General features: G+C 38.6%; 1 protein-coding gene across 1 annotated transcript in view; it reads left to right on the plus strand.

The window, feature by feature from the left end:
• Positions 1-17103, plus strand: part of MORN1 (MORN repeat containing 1) — a 110844-nt gene that overhangs the window by 81957 nt on the left and 11784 nt on the right. The window contains exon 13 of the mRNA XM_044996327.1: positions 11874-11947. Within this exon, the coding sequence (XP_044852262.1) occupies positions 11874-11947 (74 nt within the window). The remainder of the gene's footprint in view (positions 1-11873; positions 11948-17103) is intronic.

Below are 17103 nucleotides of genomic sequence, written 5' to 3' on the forward strand. Positions count from 1 at the left end.
GCTCCACATGCTCATCTTGAAGGGGTTAATGTAGGCCAGATGAGCCAATTAACCCATTAGGCTGCAGAGGGCGGGAGATAGGCTGAGAGGAGAGCTCTGATTAAGGGAAGCTCACTTGTGCAGAAACAGGTGGGGCTTCTATAAAACCAGGGAGCTGAAAGCAGAAAGGAGGCTGCAGGGAGGAGTGCTGCAGTCACTCTCCCTGGGATAAGAGAAAGGGATTTGGACCCAAGAGGAGGGGGTTTGCTAGCAGACCCAGGAGACAGAAGGTTTAGCTAGAAGGGTGAGGAATGCACACCTGGGATAGGCAAAGTACGAAGTAGTCCAGGGGAGCAACAGAAAGGTTTGTGCTAGTACAGATCTTACCTGCTGGAGATACAGCCCCTGGAATGGAACCCAACGTAGAGAGTAGACCTGGGTTCCCCTACCAGCCACTGAATTAGTGGCACGATCTGGGTAGTGAATTTGAAGACTGTCTGGGTCTATTTGTTCTAGCCACTGAGGGAGTGGATTGGCAAAAGCAGTGGGACTGCCTGGGATGGTGGGAAAGACTGATAATGCTCTGGAATGGGAGGACTCTTGTGGCTTGTCTGGAGGGCTAAGCCATGAAGACTAAAAGAGCGAGACAATGGACCAACGAACCACAAGAAGAGGGTGTCAGGCTGGTAGGGCTAATCCCCAGATGTGGCCAGTAGGAGGCACCACCTGCAATGAGTAGAGGCCCCTGTGACAGGTGCCTAAATACCTTTGAGAAAGTGGGCCTGATCCTCTCTTGGACTCCACGTGAAAAATAGATGTGATATACTTACCTACTCCACAATGGTTTTTGTTTCTATGTCTGTAAAATGCTTTGAATCCTTGAATGAAAAGTGATGGGTGAATGCAAAGAATTATTATTTATTAAGAAAGCTGCAATGAATGCCCTTTCTTGAGAATTGGTGTTTGGATTCTTTTCCCCTTGTCAGTTATGTTCCCAGAACCATGGTAGGATTTTTCAGAGGTAGTCTCTTAGTCTGTATAGCCAAGCAGAATATTTTGAAGGGCATTCTACTCCTGGCAATTTTGTCACAGCTTCCAAACAGATTCTGACAAAAAGAAAATTGTAGGAACTGCTGTTGTAGACTGCATAGTCATCGGTTTATAACAGGGAGTCAGTAGCAAGAATTCATTATACATTCACACAGCTGCAGATAAAGAGCACCTAAAATTGGATGGCCTGTTCCAGACATCTGTGGTCCTACTTTATTAGATGGCATTAGTATCATCCTATGCTAGCTTCTGGAATTATTGCACAGGGGTTCTCAAACTGGGGGTTGGAACTCCTCAAGGGGTCACGAGGTTATTACATGGGGGGTCACAAGCTGTCAACCTCCACCCCAAACCCTGCTTTGCCTCCATAATTTATAATGGTATTAAATATAAAAAAGTGTTTTTAATTTATAAGGGGGGGGTCACACACAGAGGTTTGCTATGTGAAAGGGGTCACCAGTACAAAAGTTTGAGAACCACTGCATTAGGGCATCTAATTTTTTCCCCCTACAGAGCCTTGGTTCTGTACAGCAGTTGTGACTAGCAGTTAGAGCAGTAGACCTGGAAGCCAAGACTCCTGGGCTCTATTCCTAGGTTTGTTTATTGACTTACTGTGCGAACATAAGTCGTTTAACCTCTCTGTCTATTTCCCTCTCTAGAAATAATAACATAATAAATACCCACCTCAAGGAGAGATTGAGGCTTAAATAATTATAGGTGATTCTTTGTTTAAAGGCCTGTTATAACTCAAAAAAGAGTAACCAATTTTGGTGAAACTTTCAAAACCGTTCTCCCTAACCTCCCAGCAGGAAATGCACCTTTGGGCTGAGATTAGGTGCAAGAAAGTTAATCTGTAAAGGAACATTATTTGGACAGCAGTGGTTTTCAAGTTAAGTTCCTGGCTATTGTGGTGTCATTCTCTGTGGCATTAAAACTAAGACGTTTATTAGCTAGAGGGAGATTTTCAACAGCTTTAAGGGGAGTTAGGCACCCAATGGGAGATGGATGCCTAGCTCCACTTAGTACCACTGAAAATCTCTCTCTCAGCTATCTTCAAGAAGTGGTAATTGTTTAAAATGTAAATCAGACTGTTGGTTATGTTTTTGAACAATCTCTTTCTGCTTTTGGAATCTGACAGAAATTTTACAAACACTAGCAGGTCACCTTTTAAGGATCACCACAATGGAGGATTCTGTCCCATATCATTTGGAGCTGGCAGTGCTGCAGCTCTGAGCATCAGTAGCAATGTGTTTGCACGGTGTCGGAAGTCCTGGCTCTCCATGCCAAAGAATTATGTTTGAGGATGAGGGCCAGTAGATTCACTGTTCAGTGTTACAGTTGTGCTGGCCCCTTCTTCCTAATTTGTTAACTTTGTTTGTACTTCTGCCTTCTTTTTTAAAGCAGGGCTTTGAAAAGTGCTCAGTGTTGGCTTAACCCTGTTCCCACTGACGTCAATGGGCTGTTTCTCAATGACTTGGTGAAAACAGATTTAGGACTTGTGGAAATTCCACCCTGATTATCCACCACAAAATAGCCTTCTAAAAGAGATACAGTATACCCCTTCTCTAAGGTCTCTGGCCTGCCTTCCCCACTCTGGGGCCACTTGGCCCCCAACTTTGATAGCTAGTACCTTTCATCTATGCAGGATCTTAAAGCTTAGCTACATTTCAGTGCTTGTATCTCTGCAGCTCTAAAAGCTTTCTGCAGTCTTGAACCTTTGCCTTAGCCCACAACTTCCACTGATGGGAATCAAGAGGGTTGTGTCATAATATGTACCATGTCATTCACACATTTTTATTCTTCCCCAGGGCAGCAATAGAGCTCAGTGTGTGTGTGGAAAAAGTTTTATATTACAGATTCTTTACATATTGCCCAACAATCAGGTAGTGACAAGTTTAGGCATTTTGAATATGATGGCAAGAGCTTTTAGAATTGGGCACAGATACTGATAAGCATGTGTAACCACCAGTATCTATAGTCTAGCTAGGAGGTGCAAAAGAGGCTTACATAGCTGCAGCATTACACCCGGATAGAAACTGTCAGGAATTGCCATAAATGTAGTTGACACCCCACAATACATACTGAATTCCACATAGGCTAGGAGTGGGACCTGTGTTGGATACTGTTGACAGATAGACTGTTGCATTTGGTTAGATACAGAAATCTAAATTAATCCCTTGCCGGGACTAATTTAGATTTCTGTATCTAACCAAATGCAATAGTCTATTTGGGGTGTGCTTTAGCAGGCCAGGAGGAGCCAAACTCTGTTCTCATTTATACCTGTGCCACCAAACTGAAGTCAAATTGTGATCCAAAGTGACTTCATTGCACCAAAGATGAGGTAAGAATCTGGCCCAAAGTCTGAAGTGAAAGCAATTCAGTTTCATTAAAATGAGCTGCATAGTGGAAACCAAAGTGCCATGTTAATCCACAGTTCAAATATGATTCAGGCCGTTAATTTTCTCATTGACATTCTCTCTATCTTGAAGGAACCACTCCTTCTCAAATGCCATCCATCCTAATGGAGATCCAAACTCTCCTAAGGAAAATGAATAATTTTAAACTGAAAATGTACAAACTACATTGTGAGCAGGGCAGAGCATATTCATGTTTCTAAAGTGTATCATGTCATTTCATTAGCTTGCAGCTGTAAAACCTTATTTCCTAGAATTCTTTATTTTATTCATAGATTCATAGACTCTAGGACTGGAAAGGACCTCGAGAGGTCATTGAGTCCAGTCCCCTGCTCTCATGGCAGGACCAAATACTGTCTAGACCATCCCTGATAGACATTTATCTAACCTACTCTTAAATATCTCCAGAGATGGAGATTCCACAACCTCCCTAGGCAATTTATTCCAGTGTTTAACCACCCTGACAGGAACTTTTTCCTAACGTTCAACCTTTAGATTTTGTTTATTTTTCTGCAGCTCTGGGCATATATACTGAAAGTAAATTATAAAACATACAAACTAGGAGTCAGGTCGTGAACTAATCCTAAACTTGGTGGCTCTGAATTGCCACTTGCAAGTCACCTGACTTAAATGACATCCATAGAGAGTCACCTGCAATTCCCTGATTCGGTGCTGCGTGGCCCTAACTTTATAGATTAAAACCAATACCTTGAATCTGAATTTTTTGTACTTATGCTTATTCCTTCTCCCATCCTACAATCAATTAATCAATCCATTAATTTGCAGTTCATACAGTGACACACATTCTAAGGCCAGAAGGGACGATTGTGATCATCTAGTCTGACCTCCTGTAGAACTCAGGCCATAAAACTTCCCCAAAATTATTCCTAGAGCTGAGCTTTTAGAAAAACATCCAATCTTGATTTAAAAAGGGTCAGTGATGAAGAATCCATCAAGGTTCTACATTGCAAGCATCTGTACACAAGTTTGGCCAGATCTTCAGCTGATGTAAATCAGCATAGCCCTATTGGAGTCAGTGGAGTCATGCTGATTTATAATAGCTCAGGATCTGGCCTATTGGGTCTAATTAAAGCAGAAACCTAGCTACTATGGAGAATAGTCAGAGCCAATCAAATCTGCATTTATACAGGTCTACGGGTTACATTTTCAAACCAGTGTGCAGGGAATTATTTGCACAACTCTTGTTCCCTGAACACAATGTTGAAAATTTACCCTAAGTGTTTCAGTAGCCATCATCTGTGAGGACTTAAAGTGCCAGAGAGAGAGGTCACAACAAAATAAAAACCTGCCCCCTGAAAGGTTTAACTTGCACCGCAGGGAAAGTTAAAAGTGGAATGCAGATTTTTGTCTGTTGTCGTAAGGGAATTGATAGTTTACTCAGATGAGTTAAGGCAATATTATTCAAAGCTTTATAGGCAAGTACTGTACAAACAGTGTGAAAGCAATTAAATATCTAATAGCAGCCCAATTAAGTTATTTTTATTAATAGATGATGAGATATTGGTAGAGTTTATTTGTAGCCAGCAGTTTAAGTACATCCTAAAAGGTTACATACTGTAGCAAAGAATTTAAGTAATCTAGGAGGGCAGCAAACTATGCTTATAAATAATCATTCAATCTGGATTTTTTTAAGAGGCACAAATAAAAATGAAGCATTCTGCTAAGAAATTGGCAATACATTGACTCTCAACATATACTTTCAGCTTCAGGAATGTAATCTACAACGAAAAACCCAAGAAAAATTAACATTAAAATTATGAGTTGGCTAAGAGAGTAAAATCATTGCAATCCTTTAAAAGGTTCCACAAGGGTAATGGTATAGCTCAATAGCCTGCATCAATCTGTGCAGTCTGATCTGAATAAATCAAAATGTGTGGTTTGCGTGCTTGTTTGTATTCACATTCAGTTTCAACAAAAGTTAACAGTGAATCTTTATCATCTTTCAATTTGCTCCCATATCACAGTGGATAACTGCTTTATGAATTTTTTGCAGTATTTGCTGCATGACATTTTCAGCAGGAGACAGCATTTGGAAAACTGTTAAGTATTGACAATCTGCCAGTATCCAAATTATTCTGTTTTACATCTCTCCTGATAAAGCACCTTAGCAGGTCAAAGATGGCCCCGTCTAGTCAGCAGGGGGTTTTCTGCATCGCTGTGATAATTAAGATTGTGTTTCCAAATTAAAACACCCAGAGGACAGGTTGAAATGATGAAGAACACAGCTCAAATACTGAGCCCTTTAGGAATCCAGAGTGTGTTTGAAAACGATCACAAGAACACCTGCCTATGGTTACAAACTGAGAACCTGATCTGTACCACTTACTAGGCTCCAAGAGGGCTTGTCCTAAATAAATTCAAACTGAACAAGGCAGTCCCACAGAGGCCTCCAAACTAAAAAAAAAAAAAAGCAGTTAGTAGTTTCTGGGTCAAAAGTTGCCAATAGATTTTAGGGATACATTTTCAGTGTAATACATGGGAATAGTATGAATATATGTCATTAACAAGTAAAACGTATTGTGTATGCATAGTAACTACTATACAACACTTTATGTTTATTCCCTAGTAACAGCAGCAAAGACAATTGCTTCCCTTCCACACATATTCATAAGTCACTCCTGATCTGTCACAGAGCTAGCTCCATTTTTCAGGGTGATTTAACTACACTATCTGTTAGTGATTTCTTATGACTTCTTTATTTTTTTAAATTATTATTAAATATAAATATTGCTGTTAAACCACATAGCAAATATCTTGACCTAACAGGATATGTGCAAAAGCACATGCAGAAATAATGTACATTTTGACAATTTGCCATAATATTAAAGCACCAGAGGACAAGTATTTATGGTGGACCTAAACCTGTTGATGATTTCACTTGAAGATGATTCTTCACTGAAATTGAAATATTTAATCTAGGGGGAGAATAGCAAATTTAGCAGGCTTAGCATTAGTTGGATCACCATGGAGCAAGAAATGGTTTCTTCAAAACCAACCTGGCTTTAATGGGAAATCACTGATGATAGACAAGTTTCCAATATTAATTCCAGCTGGACATCAAAGAAGTACACTTTCTCAACAGTGTGTGGGAGATGTGTAAAATCCATCTTATCATTTGTTGTTGTGATTTGTATGTGTGCAAGCTGAATGCTTATAAAAATTTACCCCAGAACATTCAAACCATGTCTATATCAAAAGAAGTAAAAACAAAGCTATTCAGAATCATATTGTCATCTTGGGGTAATGCAGGGAAAGCAGCAGAAGATGAACTTAAAATAACTGCCCAGCTATGTACCTGCTCAAGTCCACGTATCAAATCCTTTGATTTTCAGAGTGTGTATTGATGACAACAGGATAATAGAATAGGACCATGCTGTTACACTCTGCAATTATGCAGAATTTAGGGATACTGTTGCTTTTCTGCAGGAGAAGTGGTGGAAGCAAATGAGACCTGTTTCTAAAAGGAAGAGCGCTCAGAAATTTCCCCAAAAGACTTTTATATCATCGATTTTACGTCATCAATTTTACAAGCATGTGACTCCATTGACATACATGGGGTTTCACCTGATTTATCTCTGTGTAACTGAGATGAGAATTAGACTGGTTATCTGTACAACTATTCCTCATCTTTGAAGAAAGATTCTATTTATATTATTGGTGTTTTCCAAAGAAGTGATCCTGCCTTGTAAGGGGCTCAGGGTTAATCTTTTGGCTTTATGTTTCTGCCCACCAAGAGAGAATCCTCCTATTTGGGACAAAGTTTGCAATGAGTAATGCATCAAACTCAGCTTCTTTGTTTGTTCGTGGAATGTCTGTGAGCAGATTGTGATTCTCACATGTATTTGCTACTTGAAAGCAAAGCGTTCATAACATTTTTCTAAAATTAATTAAATGTCTGTAGATTGATTGTTAACAATTACGTGCTTGAACTGTGTTCGTTAGTTATAATTGGCCAGATAAATCATGTGACTTAGCTTCTGCTCTCTGAATAGATACTGGGAGAAGCACTCTCAGCACAAATTTTTGCATAGCTGAATTTAAAATTCAGGGTCAGCAAATACCTGCCAGACATGACTCTGCCATTCACTTTCAGCAAATGTTTGAGCCAATATCACTGAGTTGCTCGTAGTAGGAAAGTTAACACCAAAGGAGTGTGTGTGGCCAAAGTGAACTCATTTAAAAATCTGAGTGCAAGTTAACTGAAAGCCCCCTTCCCACAAAAGTTCTGTATTCACCTAACTAAAGATATAGTACTGGACCTGAAGCAGAAATGACCCCATCCCTTCTACCCAAGCTTTTGTTTATGGGAGAGTCCACAGAGAAAAAAAACATTCCCCTTAGAGAAGCTCTTCTCAACCACAGTGAGCGAGTGAGGGCTACAATGGATTTGTACTGCCATTCTCTCCCATCTCCATCGTACAGTTCTCTCAGGCCTGAATTATGTTGTTTTTAACTAAACTTGGTGGCTTGTTCTAATACCTTTACTGTGCTGTATGCAATGCATTACTACTAAAGTTCCTAACAAACAAAGAGGGAATGATACTCCAGTTCTAATTAAAGAAATAGGCTTCTATTGCTAACAGGCTCTTTCCCTCCGCTCCAGTATTAAGGATCAATGGGCTGTCACATGCATGTCTTTTTAATACATGCCAGCTGAGATGACATTAAAGTGATAGAATGATCACTATAATCAATGCAATTCAAAAGAATTTTGTGGCTTAAACATGAACTTGACTTTCCTCTGAAATTCCTTCTTTAAAAGTAACATTGTCGGAGCAGCAAAGTACAAAGTTGCATTTTGGTTTGAAAAAAAATACAACCTTCGGATGGCAGAATTAAAAAAAAATCTTCATGTAGCTGTAGGTTTTCTTATTTAACTTATATTTTAAAGCAATTCAAAGGACCTCTGTATTTATTTGTAGTGCCATACTAGACTGAATCAGAAAAGATTCTCAAGTGGAAGGAAATCGTACTGAGCTGCCCAAAGAGAAGAGCTAGCAGAGGAGGCATCCTCAAGTTTTTATTTCCATAGTAGTGGTGTATTAAACCATGCAAATTGACACTGCAGCACATAAAAATTATTCATTCTACTCCAAGGCAGCTGTAATTGATCTTTCTTTGCCTTTAAAACATGAAAGTATTGCTTGCCTGAACGGAATGAGCATGTGTGTATTGCTGAATGCCAATACAGGTAATACCAAACAGGCTTATCCGTGTCACTTGAAATTATAAGCTAGTATGTTTTGGCCTCTCCATAAGCACATTCTCTTTGGGCCCTTACAAGCAGATGCGTCTATTAAAGAGATAGTCATGTTGATGCTGCAGTATACAATTACAGCAGGGAAAACAAAACACAAAAGGAACAGCTTAATTTTGAGCTAATGGAATCCATACATACCATTGTTTTCATATTTTAATCAGTGACTTTAAAATCTACTTACACACAATACTTTTGAACTCTTTTTTTTGTTCTGGGTTTATTTTTTCAAAGCCCTAGAGGTTTTGTAAAAACTCTTAGGATTCTTGTAAACCCTTTTATTTCTCTTAAAGTTGGCAGACTGACAGGCTTTAGTTATTCTTAGTGCTAAATTATTTATCTTCCTTTCCCCTCCTAGCCCTGACTTCTGAATCTTTAACTTGACTCTTGGGATATATCTGGGGCCTTTTTCCATTTAAAATAAAGCAGTTTTCATCTTTTGTCTTTAATTTTTTATCATGAAAATTGTACATGCAAAGTTTGAATATCTAAGTATCTTAAAGGTACAGTGTCTGGATTTTTTTTTAAGTGTCATTTTCAGTAGACTAACCTTACAACATAAAGGACAATTTCAAATTTATCTTGTTCATGACAGCTACTTCACCATCTGAAATCATTGCAGCAGTTGAAATTTTTTAGGACACCAGCACCATCTTATATAATGTATGCTAGATCAGTCCCAAGGCTATTTCCCCACAACTCATAAATAAGAAAAAAAGTTACTAAGCCTTTCTTGACAGTATGTATCTTGATATTGTATGATGATAAAACAATAGAATTTGCTATGCCGGAACATACATTTGATCCTTCAAATCCAGCATCCTGCTGAGCCTATTGTTACAGCTCTACTTAGTTTGGACATATCACTGGAAAGTGATTAGTGTACTTTAATGAGACGTAAGCACATGCCTAAGTACTTTGCTGAATAGGAACAGTATTACTCAAATGCTTAAAGTTATGTACATTCCTAAGTGCATTGCTGAACTAGGGCCCTAATGACTTCTGGTGTGGAAGTAGGAGCACATAAACTCTGTAGAAGCAAAGATCTTTTCATGCGAATGTCACTAGTGTTGGAAAAATAGTAACAAGAAATACAGAAAATATTAAATAAACATAACTATAACCTAAAAAACAGTTTTTCAGAGTTAACCATAGATGTTGATGGATTTTAATGCATATAGCTCCCTGTGCACAAAAACAGGAATATAGCGTACTCCCTAGAGTGTAAATAACATATTTAGCATTTTAAGGTAGATAGTTTTGTAGTCTGCAGGGTTATATTTTACACTTGTGATCAGTGCAGGACCTGTTAGGTTGATATTTTGAAGAACTGTCGTACTTTACTTTGCATTTTTGGTGCTATATAAGTAAAGAATGTAAGAGCAACACAGACAAAAAATATTAAATCTCTTTTTGGCGGTAAGAATAAGCATTGCCAAAATACATATTATTTGAAGAATTCCCCCAAATCAGAAAGACATATTGTCCAGATTAATAGAAGAGAAATGGAATATTTTTGTATTCTTAGCCTAACCCCTTATTTACAGTTATCTTAAAATATTCTGACATTTAACACAAATAAACTATTAGTAGGTTTCCAAAGCAGAGATCTTGGGTCTTTCTGGAGTTGCTTGCTTTTGGTGGCAGCTTGTTTTTAGATGATTCTGGAGCTGGTGTGGATTCTGAGCTTTGTTTGGAAGTTGACATTAATCTTGTATGTAAAAGTGCTACTTCTGGTTACATAATTTAGTCTGGAGGTGAGCTATGTTTTTTAGGTTAGTTAATGAAACTTTTGTCTTCCTGGCTATTGCAGTGCTTTGCTACAAATCTTCTAGCTACTGCTCTCCAAGTTTTTTAATTGGTAGGAAATTTAGTAGCTAAGGCCCTGATTCAGCAAAGCACTTAATCACATCTTTAACTTTTAAGCATGTCTTTAAGTTTAGCCCTATTCAGCAACACAAACTCCTATTGACTTAAGTGTGACTTAAATATGCTTAAGTGTTTTGCTGAATCAGGGTCTGAATTAGTTGCTAGTTCTAAGTCTTTCGTCATGTTACCCCATTTTGTTTCCTTTTCAACGTGTAGCGTGTCCATGTGCAGACTGCCAGTTAAGGCTCTGATTCAATAAAGTAAGAAAGTACATGCTTAAGTACATGAATAATCGTATTGACTTCAATATAGGACTTACGCACCTCCTTAACATTAAGCATCTGCTTATGTGCTTTCCTGAATAGGGATGCTTTCCTCAATAAGGGTCAATATGCTTAAAATTAAGCATGTGCTTAAGTACTTTACTGAATCAGGGTATAAAGAATCACATACATTTGCACACATGGGCCAGATCCTCGGTTGGTGTAAATCAATGGAGCTATAACTGTTTGCGCAATCTGAAGGTCTGGCTCTATGGGTCTGATTCTCCACTGCCTTCAACCTTATGCAGTCATTTACACCTGTGCAATGTGGGCACTTTGTGGGAATTGAGTTACTTTGGTTAATAGTATATTGGAATCATCAACCATTTTTAAAGGTAACCTTGCAAAGTGCATGAAGTAAAACTTAATGTACCAACAAATACAAACTGAAAGGATCAAGTGTATCAGGTATGAGCTCTGCTATGAGATAGCTGTAAAGTGGTAAAAGCATTCTGAAAATCAGTGTGCACATGAGCCTATGGGGATTTGAGCCTTCATTATGGAAGCTTTGGTAATTATTTCAGTGGGAGCAGGATTGGACCTGTAAAGCACACCATTGCTTCTGATTTCCTCTAGCCAGTACTGCCTTGATACTCAGGACAGGTAGAGTATGTGAGACTAATCGTATTAAATCTAGGGCTTTTGCTTTCTTTTAATGTTCTTATTTTTCCCAAGTCTTGGAGTGTCTCCTTGAAAAGTGGTTCAGAAATGTGAGTTTGATTGATGGGTTTTTTGATCGCTCTATATGTGAACATACTTAAGATAGAGATATGTGGGTGGCTGTTTCAAATGCTGCTAGTGGATATGCTATAGAAAATTTAGAAACTGGATAAAGCAGTAGTAAGTTTATTATAACAGACAGTCCTGTATCTTGTAATGGTGGCTCTCCAGCTCTAATTTCTGAGTATCATTATCAGTAGAAGTGTTGTGATAGCTATGCTTTTTTCCTGTGTTCTGCAGGTCTGAAGTGACAGCGAAAGGGTACAAGTCAAAACAGGATCAGCACTCCACGAAGAACTCTAGGGTATTGCCAGGTAAGGATTTCTAGCTGTCTGCATTACCATACACATCAAGTGAAGTGTTTTGGAAGCTGAGTAGCAGTATAATTTCAGGATCAAAATAACTAGGTCATGATGATGATCATGACCACTTGTTTTTAGTACATTTTCAGACCATTAAGTGGCAGGCTACTCCTAATTTCCTAGGGCTTTGTTTCAAAACACATAATTTCTTCAACATTTTGTCTGTCAAAAAATTATAATAGTTTTGGGTTCCTCCAAAGTGAATCACGATTCTCTTGTTCTTAAATCACTGTTTGTTTGGTGTCCTCCATATCAATTATGATTTATCTTGGATCTGGTTATAAGCAAGGTCATGGAAGCCTTTTAACCTCACACTCTCAGTGACACCAAAAAGAAAACAGAATCACATATGGAAGGGAGCTCTCGTAGTAGGAGCTTACTTTAAAAAAATTTAGTGATTGTGGAGGTGTGGCAATAGCATGGTGATAGACCGGGAAATCTGCATTTGAAGAGATGTTTGCCCTTTCAACCACACTGAAGTAGAATAAGCAATGTATTCTGCTATCTCATGATCTCCTGAGAGATCAGATCTCATGATCTCTTGGGGCTAGATCCTTAGCTCATGTAAATAATCTAGCTGAGTTGAATCAGTGGAGCTACACCTATTTACACAAGCCATGGAGTTGGCCCTTGGTGTCCAAGATGTGTTGGTACGGTGGCGGGAGGCAGCACATTATGACCTCCCGATTGGAGGGGAAAGATTGAGGAAGTGTCTTACTGAGATTGGAAAAGATGGGAGAGACTTTTTTTTTCATATGCTGTAGATAGTTACATTTTTCATGTTAAAAACCAAGTATTTATTATCGTATCCATTTATAAAAACTATTCTTGTGAGTGTTCACCAAAAAGATTGCTGCTATCCTAGTACTCTCACTCTTCTGCTGAAACTGAAAGATGCTTCTGCAGTTCTATGCTTAAAGCTTCCCAGGCACAGGGACTCAGTGATGAAACGGAAGACCAATTTTTATTAACTACTGTTCTGTTATCAAAGATGTGCATTTTTAACAGTGAAGGTAATTAACCATTGGAATAGATTGCCAAGGCCTGTGGTAAATTCTCCATCACCTGGAGTCTTTAAACCTGGATTGGATGTCTGTCTAAATTATTCTATAGCTCAATTCCACCAAGTCAGACTATATGATCATAATGGTCCCTTCTGCTTAAAAATCTATGTATCTGTGAATTTTAAAATACACAAAAGAATAGCTGTCTCAAAACTTATCTGATTGATCTTGCATATTATAATTCTGACTTTATTGACTCTGTCATTGAAGGGACAGATTTCAGCCCCTGATTTGACTGGTCTACTCAAAGGATCATTGTCATCTGTGATATTTTCTTTCATGTGTCTGTTTCATTTTTATACTCATTACTATAAAGCTATAACTTTCTTTTTCATGTTTGAAGTTGGTGACCTCTGAAGGTTTTTGCATCTCTGAAAGTTTCATTGATGAAAAAATATTAGGTATCATATTCTGGAAAGCTTATGGCCCATTAACTTATGTCTATTAATGGCTGAAAAATTCATAAACCTTTACATAATGATTTTCTTTAAGTACAGTAGTATTAGCTTTTATGATAATTTTACTGTTATTTATGATCCACAAAAATGTCCATTGAAAAGAGAGAGAATCACATAGGAAGCCTAATTTGTAGATACTTTAATAGCTTATAGTAATTGTTGCAGTCTCTATTAAAGATTAAGGAGGTTACAAAGCCTGTCTTTATAAACCGAGAATAATTCTGTGTAAGGAAAGTTATATTATGAATGGTGGTTTGATGTGATTTCTTGGGGAGCTGCATAATTCATTAATAAAATTCCATTCATCTTCTTTATGGTTTGAAAATATTTGTATCTGTACCATCATGACCTGATTACAGTCCCTTTTTGTCTGTGTGCAGTTATCCTGTGCTTCACATTGATGTTTTTAAAGCTCAGAAATTAGTAGCAAATGTAGTTGCTTTCAGTAAAGGAGACTGGTCTGAAGAAACTCAGAGTTTGACTTGTTTGGGACCCACTCCTCCCTGATCTGATATCAATGAGAGTTCAGAGCATTTGGCACACACCAGGACTGGGCTCTTGGAGACTGATCCTACAAAAGCTATTTCATGTGCTTAACTTTACTTATAAGAGTAGCTCCACTGAAATCCTAGGGGACTGTTCATGCAAAAAAATTGTGAATATGTTTATGTTTTTGTAGGATCAGGAGTGTAAAGCTGGGCAGGGCAAACAGGGCTGGCTCGAGGCACCAGGTCAGCAAGCAGGTGCTTGGGGCAGCCCAGGGGAAGGAGTGGCAAGTCGGGATCTTTGGCGGCAATTCAGCGGCGGGTCCCGCAGTCCTTCTCGGAGGGAAGGACCTGCCGCCGAATTGGCGCCGAAGAAGAAAGCGGCACAGTGGAGCTGCCGCCGATCGCGGCTTTTTTTTTTATTTTGCTGCCGCTCGGGATGGCAAAAACCCTGGAGCCGACCCTGGGGACAAAGTACTACAAGATTTGATCTAAGAAACAATTCTATGCTGGCCCAGTGTAGGGTGAGCGACTAGATGGCCCCAAAACACTATCTTTACATCTCTAATTTATATATTCACACACCCATAGATAGATAGATAGATAGATAGATAGAACCAATGAAACAGTGGAGACCAAGAATGGGAGAAAAAGCTTGTCCCAAAGAAATTTTAAATGATCTTTAAGTACTTGTCAGCATAAAGGCTTGCATGCTCTAAAGAAGACTCCTGAGCATTGCTGGTATATACCTAATGCAACTGAGACTATCTTATATTTTTAGTTTAGTAATACATTACATGCCCATCTAAATGGCATCTGGAAACATCACATGTGGAAGGAAAATATTCACGTATAACTGGCGACAATTTATAGCAGAACTAACCCTTTCCTTATGAGCCACCTGCCCACTCCCACCCCCAAAAATGAGAAAAAACAAACAAAAGAAGAAAGTGCCTTTCTAGTTTTTGATCAGGTCAAGGGAAGGTTTGGCTAAAAAGATGAGCCATGCACCAGACCAAAATAACTTGGTCTCTCTGAGGTACCACCAGGGGGAGTGAGTTCTGCAGCCAAAGACTCTCCATTGAGGATACCCTGCCTTTCAGCCTCAGGGATTGTCAGCAAGACCTGATCTCAGCTGCCACAAAGGTGTGCATAGGAAGAGGTGCAAGGTTGAATCCTTACCCCCATTGAAATCAATGGGAGTTTTGCCATTGACACCAATCAAGCTAGGATTTCATCCACAGTCTCTTACATAACCATGTCCCCACCAGATAGGGAATTGTACCCAGTGGGAACTAGGACAATGTCCAATGTGTCCAGATATGCCATTCTTCCAGCAGTTGGCTACTCTAAGCAGGCCAGCTGATGCATTCTGCACTAACAGAAGCTTCTGAGTGGTCTTCTAGAGGACTCCCAAATTGCAGTCATTGAAGCTGTAGATGACAAAGACTGTCATTATTAACTCAAATACAGGCTATGTTAATTAGATTGCCATACATTTTTATTAGTGAAGGTAAGTTTATAGATATATATATAGACCCACATGGCAAAGCTGCTACATGCCTAAAGTAAATTGTATTTTTTTGCCACATGCCACTTATTCCCTTCTTTAATACAAGCGCTCGTTTAAAAAATAGTACACAGTGTTGCATTGCTGACACTGCTTGTATGGGAGAAAGCATTCCTTCAAATGTAGAGGATTTGTCTTTACTGAAAAGTTAACTCAGTCATAAGTCAAGTGTTGTCCCTAATTCAAGTCCTTTCAACAAACAAAACCCCTTAACTGGTGCTGTTTTTATCTCGATTTGGCTGGCCTGTCAAGGGGCACCGGCTACCACTAAAGTTAGCACAACTCATCAGCTACTAACACAATTGCTGAACAGTAACCTAGCCACTCTGTTCAACTCAAAAGTTATTTCACAGTGTGGCTGCTGTCACTCATGCTAGGCTGATTCAAAAGGTTTTAACTCTAGTGTAGATAACTTAACTCTGTAGTGAAGACATAGCTAGAGGAATAAAAGACTGTCTCATGGAATGAATTAAAGTATCTGATATTCCATAACTGAAACAACACTTTTTGGGCCAGACTGTGCAGCTAATTTTTAAACCAAACTCCCCATTAATCATACTTATGATCTGGCTTTTGTTTGTTATTTGAATATTACTATGGGTCAAATTCTCTGCTCGGTTTTACTGCAGTGGAGCTACTCTTCAATTACACTGAAGTAGTAGAGAGAAGTTGAATTGGTGCTGCTAATAAAGAGGATCTCTTGGTAAGATGTTCAGGAAGCAGGATTTAAATAAAAAAAATACTTTTCTTCAGATTTTCTCTAGTAAAAACCCAAAAGCTCTTTTAATTAGGCAACTTAAAATAAATAGTTGATATATTTTAAAGTAAATATCAACTCAAAGGTCTTAGGCTCTGGTTTATTAGAAAGTTTTGACTAGTCCTCCACTGATAATTAGCAGTCTTCTTGGGTTTGGGGTTTATTGCAAAAATACTGTATCTTTTATTTTAAGATTTGTGCAGAACACTTTCCCAGAGCTGATTTTAATTACTCCTCAGAAAGCTGCAGCTGAAAGCAACTCAGAGCACCCCTCCCAACGAAGCCCTTAATGCAGTCTATTCAGGGATCATTTAACAGTACCTCAAGAATAGGCTTCTTGTGCTGTTTAAAGCTTTTAGCATGACAACCCACAGGTCTGAGTATCAGGCCAATTACATCACATGGCAAAAAGAAAAAAATCTACTTGTTTTTGTCTGGTATGAAATCTTCCTTAAAGAAGGAAAGGTGTGCCAGGCAGCTAGCTTAATCCTTATAGACAGATCTGTATTCCAGAGAATGTTCTTAACTGACACATTGTAAAAATAATCACCTCATTCCAAGATAGGATAAACAGTAAAATGTAAAGAGATCTCAAGGATAAAAATTGCTAAGATAGCAAATGCATACTTTTTATACATCCAGGGTATACATATTTATTTCAGGTCTCTGCGCTTCACTGTTGTCAAGGAAAACACTCCACAACATAGAAATGGCCTTTCTTGACATTGTTGTCAAGAAACCCCTCACCAACATGTATAAATCATATATAGAATT

Source organism: Mauremys mutica, chromosome 21 (assembly GCF_020497125.1).
Source record: "Mauremys mutica isolate MM-2020 ecotype Southern chromosome 21, ASM2049712v1, whole genome shotgun sequence".
In the NCBI taxonomy this organism is placed as follows: domain Eukaryota; kingdom Metazoa; phylum Chordata; order Testudines; family Geoemydidae; genus Mauremys; species Mauremys mutica.